This window comes from Piliocolobus tephrosceles, chromosome 16 (assembly GCF_002776525.5).
Source record: "Piliocolobus tephrosceles isolate RC106 chromosome 16, ASM277652v3, whole genome shotgun sequence".
NCBI classification, from domain to species: domain Eukaryota; kingdom Metazoa; phylum Chordata; class Mammalia; order Primates; family Cercopithecidae; genus Piliocolobus; species Piliocolobus tephrosceles.
The window spans coordinates 56,395,164-56,416,130 of NC_045449.1; the positions used below are offsets into that span (position 1 = coordinate 56,395,164).

Genomic DNA, 20,967 nt, shown 5'->3' on the forward strand with positions numbered 1-20,967 from the left:
TTTGAGACGGAGTCTCGCTCTGTCGCTCGGGCTGGAGTGCAGTGGCCTGATCTCAGCTCACTGCAAGCTCCACCTCCCGGGTTTACGCCATTCTGCTGCCTCAGCCTCCCAAGTATCTGGGACTACAGGTGCCCGCCACCTCGCCCAGCTAGTTTTTTGTATTTTTTAGTAGAGACGGAGTTTCACCGGGTTAGCTAGGATGGTCTCGATCTCCTGACCTCGTGATCCGCCCATGTCGGCCTCCCAAAGTGCTGGGATTACAGGCTTGAGCCACCGCGCCCTGCCGTAAAAGCGTTCTTTATAGAGGGACTGGTTAAATGAATTGTAATACATTTGTACAGTGGAATGCTATACAGCTGACAGAAGAAATGAGGTAGCTGTGTATATACTAATGAAAGATTTCTAAATATGTGTTGGTAAAAATAGCATGTGGCAGAATATTAAGAATTTGACCTTTTAAATGTTTAAAATTATTACGTAATTCAACGTTTTAGCATAGGAAATTTGAGTTTTTATTTTTAAGAGAGAGGTCTCATTATGTTGCCCAGGCTGGGGTGCAGTGGCTATTCACAGGTGCAATCTTAGCATTATAGCATACTATAACCTTGGAACTCCTGGGCTCAAGCAATTCTCCTGCCTCAGTTTCCAGGGTAGCTGCAACTAGAGATTGCACCACAGTAGCTGCAACTAGAGATTGCACCGCTGCATTCCAGCCTGGGTGACAAAGTGAGACTCAGTCTCAAAAAACAAACAAACAAAAATTAGTATTTGGACTCACAGTCCAGTGCTCATTCTATACCACCACACTAGCTCCCAGTATGAAGACTGTCTGTCTGTACAAAGACAATATATATCAGACTAGAGAATAAGATACCTGAGCTGACCTCTCTCACTTGTAACCTTATGACATCACAGCATACATAAAGATTCAGGAAGAAGGGAAATGTAGAGGGATTAGAAAAAGGTCATTTCCTCCTCTATTGGTGAGAATGTTGTCAGGGAAAATCATAAGCAAATAATTTCCTAAATTATAAAAATAGAACATGTACATAGCCTGCAAGAAATTGAGGAGATGGAGAAGAGTGAAATTCTTCCCTTGGATTCCTCAGAGATTAACTACTGTTAAGAGTTCGTGTTTTGGATTTTCTAATGATTAATATGTTCCTTATTTAATCTTATTTATTTATTTGTAGAGACGGGGTCTCACTATGTTGCCTAAGCTGGTCTTGAACCATCCTCCTGCCTTGGCCTCTCAAAGTGTGGGGATTACAGGGTTGAGCCACTGTGCCTGGCCTTATTTAATGAACTTTAAGTAAGATCTATTTACTCCTCATTATGAAAGACAAATTTAACATAACTATCACCCAGTCTTTCTTTCTTTTTGGGTTGTTTAGTTATTGTTACAGTATAAGTATTTGATATTTAGTTTGTTATTTTAACTGTAATTGAGTCTTTTTGCTTTGTAAATTATTGTAAGACTTGAAAACAAGGAACATTTATAATATTATGATCGTTTCATTGTTGGGCATTGCAAAACCAAATGATTTTATTGGACTCACTGAAGAGAAGAGAGACATTGAATTAGTTTAGATTGAAACAGTTCTAGTCATCAAGGTCTACTGGATCTTTTTTTACCTTAATGGCAAGTCTGTTGTTTCCTTAAAACTTGTGTCTTTTAACATTATGTAGATGTTCTGCACAACTTGATTTTTTGAAAAGGTAGTTTGCTTTTTTTATGCTCAAGTATTTTAAAATACAGTTCAGAAATCTTGACCTCCTATCTCTAAATAAATAGGCATTTTTAAAAAACATGTTAACATTTTGCTAGATAGCCAAATTAACATTATAACATATCTGTTAACATCTATAAAATAGAACTTTCCTTTCATCATCTGTGCCTGTTGCTCTATACTGACATACAGTTCTACTAGAAAGACAGGCTAAATGCTTAGTTCTTTCCTTTTAATTACTAATGAGGCTTCTAAATTTTTTTTTTAACTTTTAAAGTAGAGAGTTGTTCGATAGCTGTGCCAGATGGTAACAAACAGCTTTCTCTTCTTTGATTATCATAGCTTCATGGATTTTCATGAGTGTACATCAGTAAATAGAATCATTCTTTTTTGGTGCCAGTTAGTCACGGCTTTATCCTTTTACCAGTTGATGGATATTTAGGCTGTTTCCACTTCTTGGCTATTATGAACGATGTTGCTATGAACATTCATATATAAGACTTTGTGTAGACATACGTTTTCATTTCTTTTGGATTTATGCTGAAGAGTAAAATTGCCAGGTCATATGGTAACTGTTTTTGAGGAACTGCCAGGCTCTTCCACAGCAGCTGCACCATTTTACATTCCGAGCAGCAGTACATTCCAATTTCTCCATGTCCTCGCCAGTACTTGCTATTGTCTGTCTTTTTCATTATCCATCCTAGTGGGTGTAAAGTGGTATCTCATTGTGGTTTTGATTTGCATTCCCCAAAAAACTGGTGATGTTGAGCAGTTTTTCATTTGCTAATTGGGCTTTTGTGCATCTTCTTTGGAGAGATCACTATTCAAATCCTTTACCCATTTTTAAATAGTGTTGCCTTTATTGTTAAGTTGTAAGCGTTCTTTATATATTCTGAATATTAGATCTTTGTCAACTCTATAATTGGAAAATGTTTTCTATTCTGTGGGTGGTCAGTTTACCTCTTGACGGTGTCCTTTGAAGCACAGAAGTTTTTAATTTTGAGAAAATTTCAATTTATTTGTTTTTTTTCTTTTGTTGCTTATGCTTTTAGTGTTGTAGCCAAGGCTTCACCTAACCTAAAGTCATGAAAGTTTACTCCTGTATTTTCTTCTATGTGTTTTATACTTTTAGCTCTTATATTTAGGTCTTTTTTCCATCTTGTGTTAATTTTTGTGTGTGGTATGAGGCAGGAGTTCCAACTTCATTTTTTTTGCATGTGGATATCCTGTTGTCCCAGCACCATTTGTGGAAAATACTGTGCTTTTACCGTTGAATTGTCAGCACCATTTTCAAAAATCAGCTGACTCACAGCAAGGGGTTTATTTCTGGGCTCTAAATCCTACTCCATCTATATGTTTGTTATATTAGCCCGTTTTCACACTGCTACAAAGAACTAACTACCTGAGACTGGGTAATTTATGAAGAAATGAGGTTTAATTAACTCATAGTTCTGCAGGCTTAACAGGAAGCATGACTGGGAGGCCTCAGGAAACTTTTAATGGGAGAAGGCGAAGGAGAAGCAAGCACCTTCTTCTCAGGAAAGAAAGAGAAAGAGTGAAGGGGAAAGTGCCATGCACTTTTAAACCATCAGATCTTGTGAGAACTCACTCACTATCATGTGAACAGCAAGGGGGAAGTATGCCCTTGTGATCCAGTCAGCTCCCACTAGACCCTTCCCCCGACATATGAGGGGTACAATTCCACATGAGATTTGGGTGGGGACACAGAGCCAAACCATATCACCTGTCTTTATGCCAGGACCACACTGTCTGAATAACTGTAGCTTTGTAATAAGTCTTGAAATTGGAAAGTGTGAGCCTTCCTACTTTGTTGGGTTTTAAGATTGTATTGGCTGTTTGGGATCTGTTGCATTTCCCTATGATTTTTAAGATCAGCCTTTCGGTTTCTATAAATAAACCAGATAGGATTTTATAGCAATTGTGTTGAATCTGTAGATCAATTTGAGAAGTATTGCCTTTTTAACAGAATATTAAGTCTTTCAGTCCTGTAACACAAAATATCTATTTATTTAGGACCCTTTAATTTCTTTCAACAATGTTTTGTAACTTGCAATATATAGTCCTATATTTATTTTGTTAAAAGTATTCCTAAGTATTTATTCTTTTTATGCTATCGCAAATGGAATAGTTTTCTTAATTTTATTTTCAGATTGCTCATTGCTAGAGTCTAGAAATACAATTGATTTTTGTATGTTGATCTATCATGATGGAGTCTTGCTCTTTCGCCCAGGCTGGAGTGCAGTGGTACAATCTCGGCTCACTGCTGCACTCTGCCTCCCGGGTTCAAGTGATTCTCCTGCCTCAGCCTCCCTAGTAGCTGGGATTATAGGCACCTGCCACTACGCTCAACTAATTTTTTGTATTTTTAGTAGAGACAGGGTTTCACCATGTTGACCAGGCTGGTCTCGAACTCCTGACTTTGTGATTCACCCGCCTCAGCTTCCCAAAGTGCTGGAATTACAGGCGGGAGCCACCATGCCCAACCTGGACTCATGATTTCTAATAATTTTTTTTGGTAAGACTTTTTATATACAAAATCATGTCATCTGCGAATATAGTATTACATCATTTCCAATCTGGATGCTTTTTATTTTCTTGCCTGATTGTCCTGACTAGAACCTTCAGTAGAATTTTGAATAGAAGTGGCTAGCTGGGACATCCTTGTCTTTCTTGTTCATGATTTTAAGGGAAAATGTGAGTTCTTTAAAAATAAGTATTTCATTAGCCAGGCGTGGTGGTGCGCACCTGTAATCCCAGTTATTCGGAAGGCTGAGGCAGGAGAATTGCTTGAACCCAGGAGACGGAGGTTGCAGTGAACCAAGATTGTGCCACTGCACTCCAGCCTGGGTGAGATCTGTCTCCAAAAAAAAAAAAAAAAAAAGTATCATGTTTACTGTATGGTTTTCAGAGGTGGTCATTTTTTAGGTTAAGAAGAAAGTTCCTTTTTTTTTATTTTTTGAGACGGAGTCTTGCTCTGCCGCCCAGGCTGGAGTGCAGTGGCCGGATCTCAGCTCACTGCAAGCTCCGCCTCCCGGGTTCACGCCATTCTCCTGTCTCAGCCTCCCGAGTAGCTGGGACTACAGGCGCCCGCCTCGTCGCCCGGCTAGTTTTTTGTATTTTCTGTTAGAGATGGGGTTTCACCGTATTAGCCAGGATGGTCTCGATCTCCTGACCTCGTGATCTGCCCGTCTCGGCCTCCCAAAGTGCTGGGATTACAGGCTTGAGCCACTGTGCCCGGCCCTTTTTTTTTTTTTTAAAGACAGGGTCTCATTTTGTCACCCAGGCTGTTGGAGTGCAGTGGCCTGATCTTGGCTCACTATAGCCTCAATGGCTTGGGCTCAAGCCATCCTCCCACCTCAGCCTCCCCAAATAGCTGGGACTACAGATGTGTGCCACCACACCCGGCTGATTTTTTGTTTGCTTGTTTGTTTGTTTTTTGAGCGAATTCTTCTTTTGTCGCTGAGGCTGGAGTGCAGTGGCGTGGATCTCGGCTCAGTGCAACCTCTGCCTCCCAGATTCAAGCAATTCTCCTGCCTCAGCCTTCTGAGTAGCTGGGATTACAGGCGCACACCACTGTGCCTGGCTAATTTTTGTATCTTTAGTAGAGACAGGGTTTCACCATGTTGGCCAGGCTAGTCTTGAACTCCTGACCTCAAGTGATCCACCTGCCTTGACCTCCCAGAATGCTGGGATTACAGGCATGAACCACCACACCAGGCCCTGATTTATTTTGTAAAGACAGGGTTTGCCATGTTGGCCAGGCTGGTCTGGAACTCCTGAGCTCAAGCTATCAGCTTGCCTTGGCCTCTCAAACTGCTAGGATTATAGGTGTGAGTGAACCAGTGCACCGGGCCGAGAAAGTTCCCTATTTTGAGTTTGATTTTTTTTTTTTAATCATGAAAAGGGTTGTTTATTTCAGAGAAATTTTATTTTACTGTTTCTTTGATTATTTCATTTCCTCTGTTCTTTTCTCTAGAAAGCCATTAGGTAGTTTCAGGGTCTCTGTGCTATTCACGTTTCTTTTGTGCTCCATTTAACCTTTTGTTTTATCTTCTGGGAGATTTTTTTTTTTTTTTTTGAGATCGAGTCTTACCCTGTCGCCCAGACTGGAGTGCAGTGGCACAATGTTGGCTCACTGCAACCTCTGCCACCTGGGTTCAAGCCATTCTCCTGCCTTAGCCTCCCGAGTAGCTGGGACTACAGGCACGCACCACCACACCCAGCTAATTTTTAAAAATATTTTTAGTAGAGACAGGGTTTCACTATGTTGGCCAGGCTGGTCTCGAACTCCTGACCTCAGATGATCCACCCACGTCAGCCTCCCAAAGTGCTGGGATTGCAGGCGTGAGACACTGCTCCCAGCCTCTTCTGGGAGATTTTCTTGACATTGTCTTTAAGGTTACTGGCTGTGTATTCAGCTGTGTCCATTTTGATATTTAACCCACCTATTAAATTTTTTAAACTTTGATAATCTTATTTTGTCAATTTGATTGTTCATGTTCTTTACTGTTTAATTTTTGTACCTACAGTATCCTTTTGATCCTCTCTGAACCTATTTTATTTTTTTTTAATCTTAAGAACCTTTAATCCAGTTATCTAAATGCAGAGTTTCAGTTTATGAAACGAACCAAAGCAGTTTGTCATTTTATACTATAAAATATTGAAAATCAAGTGCTAAACTGATACTTTACTTTTAAAGTTGTTTATTAGCCGGGCGCGGTGGCTCAAGCCTGTAATCCCAGCACTTTGGGAGGCCGAGACGGGCGGATCACGAGGTCAAGAGATCGAGACCATCCTGGCGAACACGGTGAAACCCCGTCTCTACTAAAAAATACAGAAAGCTAGCCGGGCGAGGTGGCTGGCGCCTGTAGTCCCAGCTACTCGGGAGGCTGAGGCAGGAGAAGGGCATAAACCCGGGAGACGGAGCTTGCAGTGAGCTGAGATCTGGCCACTGCACTCCAGCCCGAGCGACAGAGCGAGACTCCGTCTCAAAAAAAAAAAAAAAAAGTTGTTTATTGAATTATCTGTTAACTCTATGATCAGGCATTGTTTTTTCGTCTTGGATTTTTCCTTTCATGCTGTTGGGGTTGTCTTGAAAATGTATTTAGCTTAACTGAATGAGGGATCAGAGTGATTAATACAGGTTGTTGGCATGGATTTTTTTTTTTTGTAACATAGTCTCTTTGTTTTCCAGTTTTGCATTTCTAGATTTTAACATAGGACCAGGCACAGAGGATCACATTTAATGTTGAATGAATGATCAGTTACAGCATTTTTTTCTCTAACTGATCTGAGCATTGTCACATGAGGTCCTTATATTGTGTAGTACCTTTTACCTTTCGAAAACATTGTTTTCATTTTCATGAGGGTTTTCTGCTTCCCAACTGAGGAATTTCCTAACTGCCTACTTCCTCAGTTAACTTTTGCATTTTTACTTATCAATGAGCTATTTATATGTGTATTTTTACAGAAAGCTTTCATTTGGAAACATCACACTGAATCACTTTCTAACACCCTCAGTTTGCTAGAAGAAAACTTAGAATCAGAAATAAGCATATTTAAACCCATATACCGTACATCAAGAACTCTGTAGAAGGGGCTTTTAGCTTCCTCTTCTATGGGATCTGGCAACACAGAGCCCTTCCTGCAACTCCCAAAAGCAGATCTCTATCCAGCACAGGCAGATCCAGGCAGGCTGATGATTAATGACCAATGGAGGGGTGTATTTGCTGCATAGGAATAAATGCTAACCTTAGATAGTCAGTGATTCCCTGAGATCGCTGAGGATCCCTATGATTCCTCTTCTCTGTTTCTCTGATGGTATCTCATTTTGTGTATTATATTCAGAACTTACATTATGGGTATTTAAAGTCCTTCGGAAGGTGCTTCAAGTTTTTGAGGCTTTTCTTTACCCTCTAGTGTATTGGAGCAGAAATGCTTATACTGCAGCATGGTGTTAAGGAAAGTGCGCACACTGTTTTTTGTTTATAGTATTCCATGGAAGTTAAGTACACACACTTTGAACTTCCTGACTGCCTACTTCCTCAGTTAACTTTTGCATTTTACTTATCATTGGGCTATATGTATATATATGTGCCTTTTTTATTGTTATTTTTATTTTGAGATAGAGTCTCACTCTGTCACCCAGGCTGGAGTACAGTGGCGTGATCTCAGCTCACTGCAACCTCCACCTCCCGGGTTCCATCTATTCTCCTGCCTCAGCCTCCCAAGTAGCTGGGACTACAGGTACGCACCGCCACACCCAGCTAATTTTTTATATTTTTAGTAGAGACGAGGTTTCATCATATTGGCCAGGCTGGTCTTGAACTCCTGACCTCGTGATCTGCCTGCCTTGGCCCCACAAAGTGATGGGATTACAGGCATGAGCCACTGCACCCGGCCCTATGTGAGCTTTAATTTAGAAATATCTCACTAAATCACTTTCTGACACCCTCAGTTTGCTGGAAGAAAACTTAGAATCAGATATAAGCATATTTAAACCAATATACCATATATCTAGAAATCTGTAGAAGTGTCTTTTAATAATTTGATTCTTTTTTTTTTTTGAGACAGAGTCTTGCTGTGTCTCCCAGGCTGGAGTGCAGTGGCACGATCTCAGCTCACTGCAACCTCCGCCTCCAGGGTTAAAACAGTTCTCCTGCCTCAGCCTCCCAAGTAGCTGGAATTATAGGCGCCTGTCCCCATGCCTGGATTATTTTTTTTTGTAGTTTTAGTAGAGACGGGGTTTTACCATGTTGGCCAGGCTGGTCTTGAACTCCTGACCTCGTGATCTGCCCGCCTCGGCCTCCCAAAGTGCTGGGATTACAGGCGTGAGCCACTGCACCTGGTCTAATCATTTGATTCTTATCGGCTCTTATTATGAATATAGTTCAAGCAGTCATTTGTATAGAAACACATTGTAAAAGGAGAGGATTGTAAGAGCAATCAAATGATAACTGAATGATAAATACACAATCACAATTAGGGTAAGTGCTAAAAGAGCATGTAACAAGGCATATAACCTAATCGAGAGGGTCAGGGATAAACCTTTTTTAAAAAAGTTTATGATTTGAGGCTGAGCACAGTGGCTCATGCCTGTAATCCTAGCACTTTGGGAGGCCAAGGCAGGTGGATGACCTGAGGTCAGGAATTCAAGACCAGCCTGGCCAACATGGTGAAACACCATTTCTACTGGAAATACAAAAAATTAGCCAGGTGCAGTGGCATGTGGTTGTAATCCCAGCTACTCAGAAAGCTGAGGCAGGAGAATCGCTTGAACCTGGGAGGCGGAGCTTGCAGTGAGCCCAGACTGTGTCACTGCACTCCAGCCTGGGCAACAGAGCAAGACCTGTCTCAAAAAAAAAAAAAAAAAATTTATGATTTGAGGCTGGGTGCAGTGGCTCAGGCCTATAATCCCAGCACTTTGGGAGGCCAAGGTGGGTGGATCAGCTAAGGTCAGAAGTTGAGGATCAGCCTGGCCAACATGGTGAAACCTAGTCTCTACTAAAAAAAAAAAAAAATTAGCTGAGTGTGGTGGTGGGCACCTGTAATCCCAGCTACTTGAGGAGGCTGGGGCAGGAGAATCGTTTGAGCCCAGGAGGTGGAGGTTGCAGTGTGTCGAGATCACGCCATTGCACTCCAGACTGGGTGACAGAGCAAGACTCCATCTTGCAGTGGGGGTCGCTGGGGGAGCGCCAGGTCTATATGATTCCAAATAACTAAAAATGTTCTCTACTCGAGAACGCAGCAAATCCTATCTTTTCTTACTAATTACGGGTCATCATTATGAACCTCAAGTATTATAATGCACTAGGATACAAGCATTCTTTCCTTCAGTTATTCTTTCCTTCAGTCATGCCACTGCACCTGGCTAATTTTTTGTATTTCCAGTAGAAATGGTGTTTCACCATGTTGGCCAGGCTGGTCTTGAATTCCTGACCTCAGGTCATCCACCTGCCTTGGCCTCCCAAAGTGCTAGGATTACAGGCATGAGCCACTGTGCTCAGCCTCAAATCATAAACTTTTTTAAAAAAGGTTTATCCCTGACCCTCTCGATTAGGTTATGTGCCTTGTTACATGCTCTTTTAGCACTTACCCTAATTGTGATTGTGTATTTATTATGTGATTGTTTATTCAACAGTTTCTTTCAACAAATATTTACTAAGTGTTTAGTAAATCTTTTGGATTGTAAGCTTCATTAAGGCAGAGTAAGGACTGGGTCTATGGTTTCTCTTGGTCGTGTGCACCTGGCACCTAGCACAGTCCTTAGACATAGACCTAGGGAGTACTTAATAAATAGTCATTGAATGGATACATTAAAATGGCATTAATAATGCTGCCTGATAAGGCTGTTGTGAGCCTTCAATGAAATCGTGTGTAGGAAGTGCTAGTTTGCTCACAGGCTGGTGGTAGCAGTGTGCTGTGGTCATTGAGAGCAGTTATTATGGACACAACCCCCAATTCTGGTTCCCCCACCTACTAGCTCTGTGAACCCACATAGGTCCTTAATATCTCTGATTTTTATTTTATTTATCTGTAAAATGGAACTAATAATTACACTTACAGGACAGAGTCTTGCTCTGTCACCCAGGCTGGAGTGCAGTGGTACGATCTTGGCTCACTGCAAGCTCCGCCTCCTGGGTTCATGCCATTCTCCTGCCTCAGCCTCCCAAGTAGCTGGGACTACAGGTGCCCACTACCACGCCTGGCTACCATGCCTGGCTAAATCTGTATCAAAAAAAAAAAAAAGGTACTATTGAGGATATAATATAATTAACCTGAATAGGTTAATAACCTGAATAGGTTAATTATATTATGGAACCTAAACCATATAAATTTAAAATGCCTTAGAATACCCAGTCAGCAAGTGACAGTATTAGAAATCAACCTGGATTTTAGACCGCTGTGTGTTCATGGATAATGTTTGTGTTTAGGAGTCTATTCTGAATAGTGGTTTGCAGTCCTTTACGTGCATCCCTTGTGCACTGGATGCGTCACTCCCCTTTTCTGACTAAAGCATATGCAAATACAAGTGAAAAAGTCAAGTTATTACAGGAATAACTTTTTTTCTAATTTTCATATTTTAAAAATTCATTTGTAAGCATTTGATACTTTAAACCTGTTTCCAGGAGCTTGGTATAAACTACCATGACCAGCCCTTTGTCTCATATTTGAATTGTTTTACTTTCTTCTTGGCCACATGGCCCTGACTTCTCACTTTCATAAGAAGGGTTTGTATTGTGGAGATATAAATTATGGAGTTGTTTGCATTAATACAAGTGTTTGTGGAAGAAGATGCCAAACTTTCCTGTAATTGGTAATGCACCTTTATTGTAGGCTCAGCAAAACAGTCCCTCATCTACAGGATCTGGCAACACAGAGCATTCCTGCAGCTCCCAAAAACAGATCTCCATCCAGCACAGACAGACCCAGGTAGGTTGGTGATCGATAATCAATTGAGGGGCATAACTGCTGTGTGGGAATAAGTGCTAACCTGTGTAGTCTGTGATTCTTCTCTGTCTTCTCTGACCACCCCCTTGTGTGTATTATATTCAGAACTTGCATTATGGGTATTTAAAGTCCTTTGGAAGGTGCTTTAACTTTTCTTTACTCTTCTGGTGTATTGTAGCAGAAATGCTTATGCTAAAGCATGGCGTTAAGGAAAGTGCACACTTTTTTTTCTTTTCCTACAGTATTCCACAGAAGAAAAGTACCTCCACTTTGAAGGCCTAAGTTCAGATTCTGTCCTGGGCCTCAGTTTTTCTTAGTACAAATCATCTGTGAAAATATGCTTGGTTCTCGTGATCTCAGACAGTGTATATAAAGTGTTTCTTAGTAGTGTACTTGTAGTAGGTTTTCAATAAATGTTAATTCCCTAATTTATGAAAGTAGTTAATGTATTCCTTTTCCTGCTTACTTATTTATACCTGGCTAAACTTCTCTCAGATGTGAGATACTAACATGGCTAACTCCTTAAATTGTGTTCAGAAACTCTTTAACTTAGGGAGTATTCTGAACATTTGAGGATTATATCTGCAAAGGATGGTGGCTATAGCTTCCATTTTGTAGTTTTGAGTGTACTGAGTTTTCTTGAAGCCTCTTTTGATACTATATATATTACCTTCAAGACAGGATGGTTGGCAATCTAGGAGAATTTCTTAAATCTCAAGAACTATACAACTCCCTGGAGCACATTTGAATTTTTATCTATAAATCACCACCAGCTGTTCAGTTAGAGAATAGCGCACTCAGGTAGCTGCTTCTCTTCCCTTCCCTTCTGATTGCTCTCTGTTTCCACCAGATGGCGCATTTGTTCCTTAGACATTTGGGTCAAGTCTCCTATGAGATCCTTTTCTATTCAAAGTTAGTTTCATTACTGGAGTAACATGTTTCTACATTGTTCAGTGCACAGTAGTGAGAATTCATACATTTGATTCCAGAATTAACGTGTGTTTGAAGTGTAGGTGTAGTGGGACATAGGAAACCCAGCAGAGGACTTGAAGAATGAGATGAGACAAGCAGATTTCATTTCTTGAGCCATGTGATTCTAGGCCATTTGTGTGAGCAAGTGCTTTTTTTCCAGCCCCCCCGAGAAAGGTAATGAGAAAAGTGTGATGACACATAACATGTTGAGACTAATCCTAAATTTGTTTTACCGTTGTCTCTGTAGTCCGACCTCACAATAGAAAAAATATCTGCACTAGAAAACAGTAAGAATTCTGACTTAGAGAAGAAGGAGGGAAGAATAGATGATTTATTAAGAGTAAGTATTAAAATGTGGTAAGAGATTTTATAGCAAGCACCATTTGTTATGTATATGTGTGTTATGTACATATCATAGTAGTAGTTACTGTAGCCAAATAACAAAATGAAATAATGAACATTTGGGTATTTTTCTTTAATTGAGGGAATCCGAGTAGGAACCAGGTTCCTACATTCTAAACACTACCTTTAAATTGGAAATCTTATACTGTAGTATATTTAATGATTGAATTTATACTGGAGAAATAGATATGTGGAGTGGTATTTCATCTAGAACCTTGGGAATAAGTATAAAGTGTTGTTTTCCCATTCCAGAGAAGTTTTTTTAATATTGTTGAATTTTATAAGCTATTTCAAAAGGACTTTTTAGTCCATTTTGCCTTTTGGCTCATACTTTTAAAAAAGTAAAAAGGAATCCCAGTACTTTGGGAGGCCGAGGCGGGCGGATCACGAGGTCAAGAGATCGAGACCATCCTGGCTAACACGGTGAAACCCCATCTCTACTAAAAAATACAAAAACCTAGCCGGGCGAGGTCGCGGGCGCCTGTAGTCCCAGCTACTCGGGAGGCTGAGGCAGGAGAATGGCGTAAACCCGGGAGGCGGAGCTTGCAGTGAGCCGAGATCGCGCCACTGCACTCTAGCCTGGGTGACAGAGCAAGACTCCGTCTCAAAAAAAAAAAAAAAAAGTAAAAAGGGCTGGTCATGGTGGTTCACATCTGTAATCCCAGCACTTTGGGAGGCCGGGGCAGGTGGATCACTTGAGGTCAGGAGTTTGAGATCAGCCTGGCCAACGTGGTGGAAAGAAACCCTGTCTCTATTAAAAAATATAAAACATTATCCTGGTGTGGTGGCAAGTGGCTGTAGTCCCAGCTACTTGGGAGGCCGAGGCAGGAGAATCGCTTGAGCCTGGGTGGTGGAGGTTGCAGTGAGCCAAGATGGAGCCACTGCATTCCAGCCTGGGCGACAGAGTGATACTTTGTCTCAAGAAAAAAATAAGAAAAAGGACTGGGCATGATGGCTCATACCTACCACTTTGGGAGGCTGAGGCAGGAGGACTGCTTGACACCAGGGATTTGAGACTAGCCTGCACGACACAGCAAGACCCCATTTCTACAAAAGAATACAAAATTTGCCGGGCATGGTGGTGTGCCTGGGGTCCCAGCTACTGGGAGCCTGAGGTGGGAAGATGCTTGAGCCTAGGAACTCTAGGCTGCAGTGAGCCAAGATCGTGCCGCTGCACTCCAGCCTGGACAACAGAGCAACACCCTGCCTCAAAAAAAAAAAAAAAAAAAAGATGATACATGCTCTTTACCAAATACAGAAAAATATGTCACTCATAATTCCATTAATTGGGATTAAACATTTGGTACCTTTTTTTTTCCAGTAATTTTTTTGAGCTGTTTGAAGTGGACAGAGAGAGAGAGAGATGTATATATGTATATACGTGTATATATACATATATATTAATTATAGAAATGTAATACAAGTAAAAAAATTTTGGAGGTCAGATCATCATGAGTACAGTGACTTTTATTATCTTTATTATTAAACATATTTGTGCTAATGTGGTAGTTAATCTGCCTCTTTAGGGTCCTGAAACCTCCAGGGCTACCATGACACAGCGAGGTGGGAATCGGTGGCCTTGCCTTTGTTAGTCTTTCTTATTAGGCTTCGGGTACAATTTTGTTTGAATAAAGGTATATGTTTAATAATAAAGATAATAAAAGTCATTGTACTCATGATGATCTGACCTCCAAAATTTTTTTACTTGTATCATATTTCTGTAATTAATGAAAACATAGGATAAAATAGTGTAGTTTGACTCCTTTTTATATAAAACCTGGAATTCAGCACATAACTAAACTGAGTCTGGCCTTTATTAGTAAAGTCTGGTGTGTTTATATTATTATTAATTTTATATATTTATTTTGAGGCAGGGTCTCACTCTGTCACCCAGGCCGGAGTGCAGTGGCACAGTCTTGCAAGCTGTGCCCTCCCCAATCCCCGCCTGAAGTGATCCTCCCACCTCAGCCTCCCAGGTAGCTGGAACTAGGCATGTGCCCACTACATTTGGCTGTTGATATTATTGTTAGTTAATTTATTTTTTGAGACAGAGTCTCACTTTGTCACCCATGCTAGAGTGTAGTGGCGTGATCTTGGCTCACTGCAACCTCTGCCTCCTGGGTTCAAGTGATTCTCCTACCTCAACCTCCCAAGTAGCTGGGATTACAGGCATGAGCCACAATGCCTGGCTAGTTTTTGTGTTTTTAATAGAGATGGGTTTTTGCCATGTTGGCCACGCTGGTCTCAAACTCCTGACCTGCAGTGATCGGCCCGCCTTGTCCTGCCAAAGTGCTGGGATTACAGGTGTGAGTCACTGCGCTAAGCTTATATTATTATTATTAAATTACCATTTTTGCTACTTTATATGATACTAAGTTCTTATGTGTAGAGTATAGGCAGAGACAGCTTTATTACCAAATTTGTAGTCATTGTTAGACTTGTTTATTCAACTGATTTCAAAGCTTATCAACAGTTTTTTTTATTTATAGTTTGTTTTATCTGTTGATGGTGATACATTTTTAAGTGATTATTTTTCAGCAAGGATTTGTCAGTGTTAAATTTTCTCTGCCTTGCAGACCTGAGAATTCTCTCTCTTGCCCTCCCGTGAAAAGACAACACTGTGTGCAGGATTTTTGTGTCATAACCCCTTGTTTTGTCCATTCTCCCTCTCAAATATAACACACACATTCTCTCTCTCTCTCTCTCCTTCAGTTTTTCAAGCATTTAGTATTTCAGAGAAGTCCATGACCAAAGCAGCAAACACCATAATTTGTTAAATATTACCCCAGGGTGTATCTATATGTGGGTTTATATATTTTTATTTGGAAGATGTGTGATTATGTCTAACTATGCTTTTATCCCTCTTTATACTGGTTTCTTCTTGGCTGTTAGCTTGAATCTCTGATTTCTCTCCTTTATTTCTAACATGTTATGGCTCATTTTAATGTGATTGCCTCTTACTTCTGAATGTCATTAAACACTGTCTTCCATATATTTCTGGCATTTACTGCAGCTCATGTGAATTTTGATTTTATTGTTTACATTTTTATTTTTTGAGACAGTGTCTTGCTGTTGCCCAGGCTGGAGTGCAGTGGCACCATCACGGCTCACTACAGCCTTCATCTCCCAGGCTCAAGCAGTCCTCTCACCTCAGCCTCCTGAATAGCTGGGACTACAGGCACGTGCCACTGTGCTTGGCTGATTTTTTTATTTTTTGTAGGAACAGGGTCTCACTATGTTGCCCAGGCCGATCTTGAACTCTTGGGCTCAAGCAGTCCTCCTGCCTTGGCCTCCCAAAGTGCTGGGATAACAGACGCGAGCCACTGTGCCAGGCCTATTATTTACATTTTAAATTTCCCGCTTTTTTCCCTTCATGTAATATACTTTCTTATCCCATCCTGTATATTCTCTAGGGTTTTTGGTTCCCATTTCTTAGGTATCATGTCTTTTTGCATTTTGTGAAATATGACAAGAATTCTAAAATGTTCTTTTGATTTCTATGGGTGTTTTCAAGCTGATTTTCTGTATTCCTTGGGCCTTTTTTTTTTGTTGTTTTTATTTACTGTTATTATTTTTATTTCCTTTTCTCCATCTTTGAATGAGAAGACCCACACGTAGTCTCAGCACTGTGTTCTGTTTTTCATTGTTCGGATATGTATACTTGCATGGAGTTGCTCTTATTCCTGTTTTTATTCATTTGGGTGCTGGTTGAATTGCCATTGAAGATTTATAATGAAATGGTTTGTGGGTGTAAAAAGCTCCTTGCCAAATTCCAGTATCTGTCAGGGTTTTGTACAGAGAAGCTCTGCTGGACTGAGAAAGAATTGTGGGTGTGCCTTTCTCCATCATCTAACTCTTTAAGATTGAGATGACAGAGTATGAGAAAAACTTGAATCCTAACGTGGTACTGCTTTAGGAGTTTAAAAAAAAAGGTTTGCTAATGTTTTCTAAGAAGCAATATGTTTCCTTCACTCACCACTGCCCCTTCTACTCCATCGTCTTCGGACGGTTGCAGTCTTTATTTGTATGTAGAGCAGTATTAAAGGAGTAGATAAGTGAAAAAGGAAGACACAGAGGGCAGCTGCCTTGTTTTTAGGTTGATTAGAACTCGTGCTTCTAGAAGATCTAGAGAATCGACAGTGGGGGAAAGACTACATGTCTTGTGTATTCTTTCAGACGTCAGTCATTGAATTTTGCCATTTTAGTAAGATGTTGGATATGGCTGCATTGGGAGCTACTAGCCAGCTGCTTTTTTTTTTTTTTTTTTTAATTTTAAAAAAGAAGAAACTGTCTTGCTCTATCTCCCAGGCCGGAGTGCTGTGGTGCAATCACAGCTCACTGCAGCCTCGACCTCCCAGGCTCAAGCAATCCTCAGCCTCCCGAATAGCTGGCATCAGAGGCATGTGCCACCACACATGGATAATTTTCAAAATTTTATAGAGACAGCGTTTTGCCATGTCGCCAAGGCTGGTCTTGAACTCCTGGGCTCAAGCGATGCTCCTGCCTTGGCCTCCCAGAGTGCTGGGATTATAGGCATGAGCCACGCGTGCCAGCCACCAGCTGTTACTTTAAACATGAATTCCTCAAAGACATTAGTGTCAGAAGCCACAAAAACTTAGAATTCTTAAAATTTTAAATAACTACCAGGAGGTTGGTTGATTTCATACATTTGATTATAGATTTCAAGGGAACACTCACCTTATGAATAGACTAGGTTTTCCGTAAACATTAAATGATCTTTGCTTTGTAGATTTTTTAGTGTGAATTTGGTAATCACACTTACCCAAATGTAGTTACACTCTGCCTTTAATAATATGGTTCTGTACAAAAACTAACAGGAAGAAATTATGCTGATAAGGAGAGGAGAAACATTTGGCGACAGAAGCTGTTTCCCATGGGTTACTTTTATAGTGAAGCTATATTATACAAAAGAAAAAATGATTAAAAAGTCTACAAAGTCTCAAAAATTGAGTATCATGTAGTTTGTGCTTTGAGTTTAGAAACACATAACAGGGTTTTCTTTTTCATAATTTAAGTGAGTTTTCATGAGGTAATATTATTTGCTAGAAGAGCTGAGATTTTTTTTTTTTTTTTTTAACACAAAAGGAATAAATTCAGGACTTACAAGTCAAATTCGTCCTTGGGTTAGTGGTTCTTTCCTTCTCTGTTATTGCAGGAGACTTTCAGTTTTTAGTCCACACTGTAGGCTTCTGACCACAGCTAAATTAGCTGTATACTTACATTCTGGCATTCTTGAATCAGGACCTTGTTTGTTTGTTCTGTCTTTTGTGGGCATGGGCGTGCCTAGCTTCTCTGGTGATGAACATTTATTTATGCAAATTTATATTTCTTAAATAAGACTAGAAAAAGAACAAAGCAAACATAAAATTCAGTAATTTTTTTGTACGTGCTTAGTCACTCTGTGTTTTAAACATTCATTGTAGTTTAATTTTTTTTTTTTTTTTGAGATAGGGTCTTATTCTGTCACCTAGGCTGGAGGGCAGTGGCGCAATCTCGGCTCACTGCAACCCTCGCCTTTGGGTTCAAGCGATTCTCCCGCCTCAGCCTCCCGAGTAGCTAGAATTACAGGCTCCTGCCACCATGCCTGGCTAATTTTTTTATTTTTATTAGAGATGGGGTTTGACCATGTAGGCCAGGCTCATCTTGAACTCCTGACCTTGAGTCATCTGCCCGCCTCGGCCTCCCAAAGTGCTAGGATTGCATGCGTGAGCCATGATTCCCGGCCTTAACATTTTTAAAATTATTATTTTGTGATAGCTTAGGTGTTTGTGATTACAAGATTAGCTGTAACTGATTATTGGCAGGAGCAAAATATGATCGGTAGAAAAACATGCTGAACTTAGTAATTCAATGTATCATTTACAAATAGATGATATATTATGAGAGAATAAAGGAATGAAGTATTTACTTTTTCTATCATATAGTTACTTCTGACCTGTTTGAACTTTAATTTTGCTTTTGATAGAACAACATATAGAAATGATTTTTTTTCTCTCCCTAGAAACTGCTTTTCTGTTAATCTTCCTTGGAGCTAATTAAAAATTTTTTTCTCATTGAAGGCCAACTGTGATTTGAGACGGCAGATTGATGAACAGCAAAAGATGCTAGAGAAATACAAGGAACGATTAAATAGATGTGTGACAATGAGCAAGAAACTCCTTATAGAAAAGGTCAGTGAATAATGTTGGCCTAAACTCTGTGTCCCAAGATATTCAATGTGTGTCATTGTGTGGCTTTTTATTCCTTACTTGAGATGAAAATATTTAAAAGTAGAGCTTTTTAGGAACATGATTTGACAATTAGAATTTTTTCCTTGCATGGACACCAGACCAAGCATCCAGAGTGTTAATTTGGGATATGCTTTGTTGCTGTCCATTGCTTTGAGTGTGATATTGAACAGGGACAGCTTGTCCTAGTTGAGTTTATTTGGGGTATTGCTCTCCTAAATTCTTATATTCATTCTATCAATTGACATGAGGATACTATTACTATTCGAATCATTAACAATAGTTGCATTTTTGTTTCAGAGATGGCATTTAGAGTAACTTATGTATATAATAATGTGATAATTAAATGCTTTATGCATTAAAAAATTAAAGTTGTCATATACCTGTATATGATTACTTAATTGGCTGATGTCCCCTTTATTATATTCATTGGTTAGTTATCACTTATCTCTGTTAGTAGTTATTAGTAACTATTAGAAGGTTTTGTTTTTTTTTTTTTTTTGAGACTGAGTCTCATCCAGGCTGGAGTACAGTGGCATGATCTCAGCCCACTGTAGCCGTTGTCTCCTGGGTTCAAGCAATTCTCCTGCCTCAGCCTCCTGAGTAGCTGGGTTTACAGGCATGCGCCACCATGCCTGGCCAATTTTTGTATTTTTATACAGGGTTTTGCCATGTTGGCCAGGCTGGTTTTGAACTCCTGACCTCAAGTGATCTGCCTGTCTCGGCCTCCCAAACTGCTCTGTTTACAGGTGCTCACCACTGTGCCCGGCCTATTTCTTAGAAGTTTTAAGAAGGCTATACTTCCTAATGATAATATTACAAGAACAAACTAGAGGTTTGAGATGTACTGGGGATTTATTTTCCTGAAATCTTTGTAATGTTGTTAAAAAGAAAGTAAACACTGTCTCAGTAAAAGTGAGTGGATTATTTTATTGAGGCCGAAGATACTGGGGAAAATTTTGTTTCATTCTTTGACTCATTAATCAACTTTACAGAAAAGAAATCACTTTTTAAAATTTTTTCTGAGAGTGAGAAAAAGTAAAATATATGCTAATCCAGATAATTTCTTTGAAGTTTTAGAATACTTCTGGAAATCAGCATAGATTCAGCCAGTTGTACTAAACTCTAAATAGCATACTACAAAAAGTAAACATAGTGCTGTCTCTGAGTTCTCACAGGAAAACAGAACTTTCTATTTGCTAGGAGTAGTACATAACAAAATTTAAATTTGTTAACAAAATTGTAGTACCTACTTAATTGACTTTCTAAATAGGGAATGTTTATTGAGTATCTGCTACACTGTGATGCAATATAAAGAAGCATAAATGGGCTGGGTGTGGTGGCTCATGCCTGTAATCCCAGCACTTTGGGAGGCCAATGAGGGCGGATCACTTGAGGTCAAGAGTTCGAGACCAGCCTGGCCAACATGGTGAATGAAACCCCATCTCTACTAAAAACACAAAAATTGGCCAGGTATGGTGGCGTGCGCCTGTAATCTTAGCTACTCTGGAGGCTGAGACATGAGAATCACTTGAACCCGGGAGGCGGAGATTGCAGTGAGCCTGAGATCATGCCATTTCATTCCAGCCTAGGTGGTAGACTGAGACTGTCTCAAAACAAAAACAAGCAAAAGAAGCCACACAAATGAAAATGCAATCATAGAGTGCAATATTATTTTTCATAGAATTTGAATACATAAAAACTCTTGTAACTTAATCATAAAAAGGCAACTCATTAAAAAGGAGCAAGAGACTTGAGCAGATAGTTTACAAAAAAGAGTATATAAAAATACGCAAATGGCAAGCATGAAAACATGTTCAATGTCATTATCCATCAGGAAAACTCAAGGTAAAACTAGTGTGAGATAGTACTACAGACTCAGTAGAATGACTAGAAGTAAAAAAAAAACCTTACAGATCCAAGGGTTGGTGAAGATAGGGGACAGCCTGATTTCTTACACCAGTAGAAATGTAAAATATTACAGTCGCTTCAGAAGGTTTTTGGACAATTTTTCTGTTTGAGATAAATATGCACTAAATCCTGTGATCCAGCAGTTCCTCTCCTGGCATTTACCCAAGACAAATGAAAGCAAATGTTGGCCGGGCATGGTGACTCACACCTGTAATCCCAGCACTTTGGGAGGC

At 40.0% G+C, this 20,967-nt stretch overlaps 1 protein-coding gene across 8 annotated transcripts in view; it reads left to right on the top strand.

Annotated features, from left to right (window-relative positions):
- TLK2 (tousled like kinase 2) overlaps positions 1–20,967 on the top strand; it is a 144,410-nt gene that overhangs the window by 67,524 nt on the left and 55,919 nt on the right. For all 8 annotated transcript variants that reach the window (XM_023192326.2, XM_031934386.1, XM_031934387.1 and 5 more), the window contains 3 exons: positions 11,088–11,183; positions 12,421–12,513; positions 18,656–18,766. In XM_023192326.2, the coding sequence (XP_023048094.1) occupies positions 11,088–11,183; positions 12,421–12,513; positions 18,656–18,766 (300 nt within the window). The remainder of the gene's footprint in view (positions 1–11,087; positions 11,184–12,420; positions 12,514–18,655; positions 18,767–20,967) is intronic.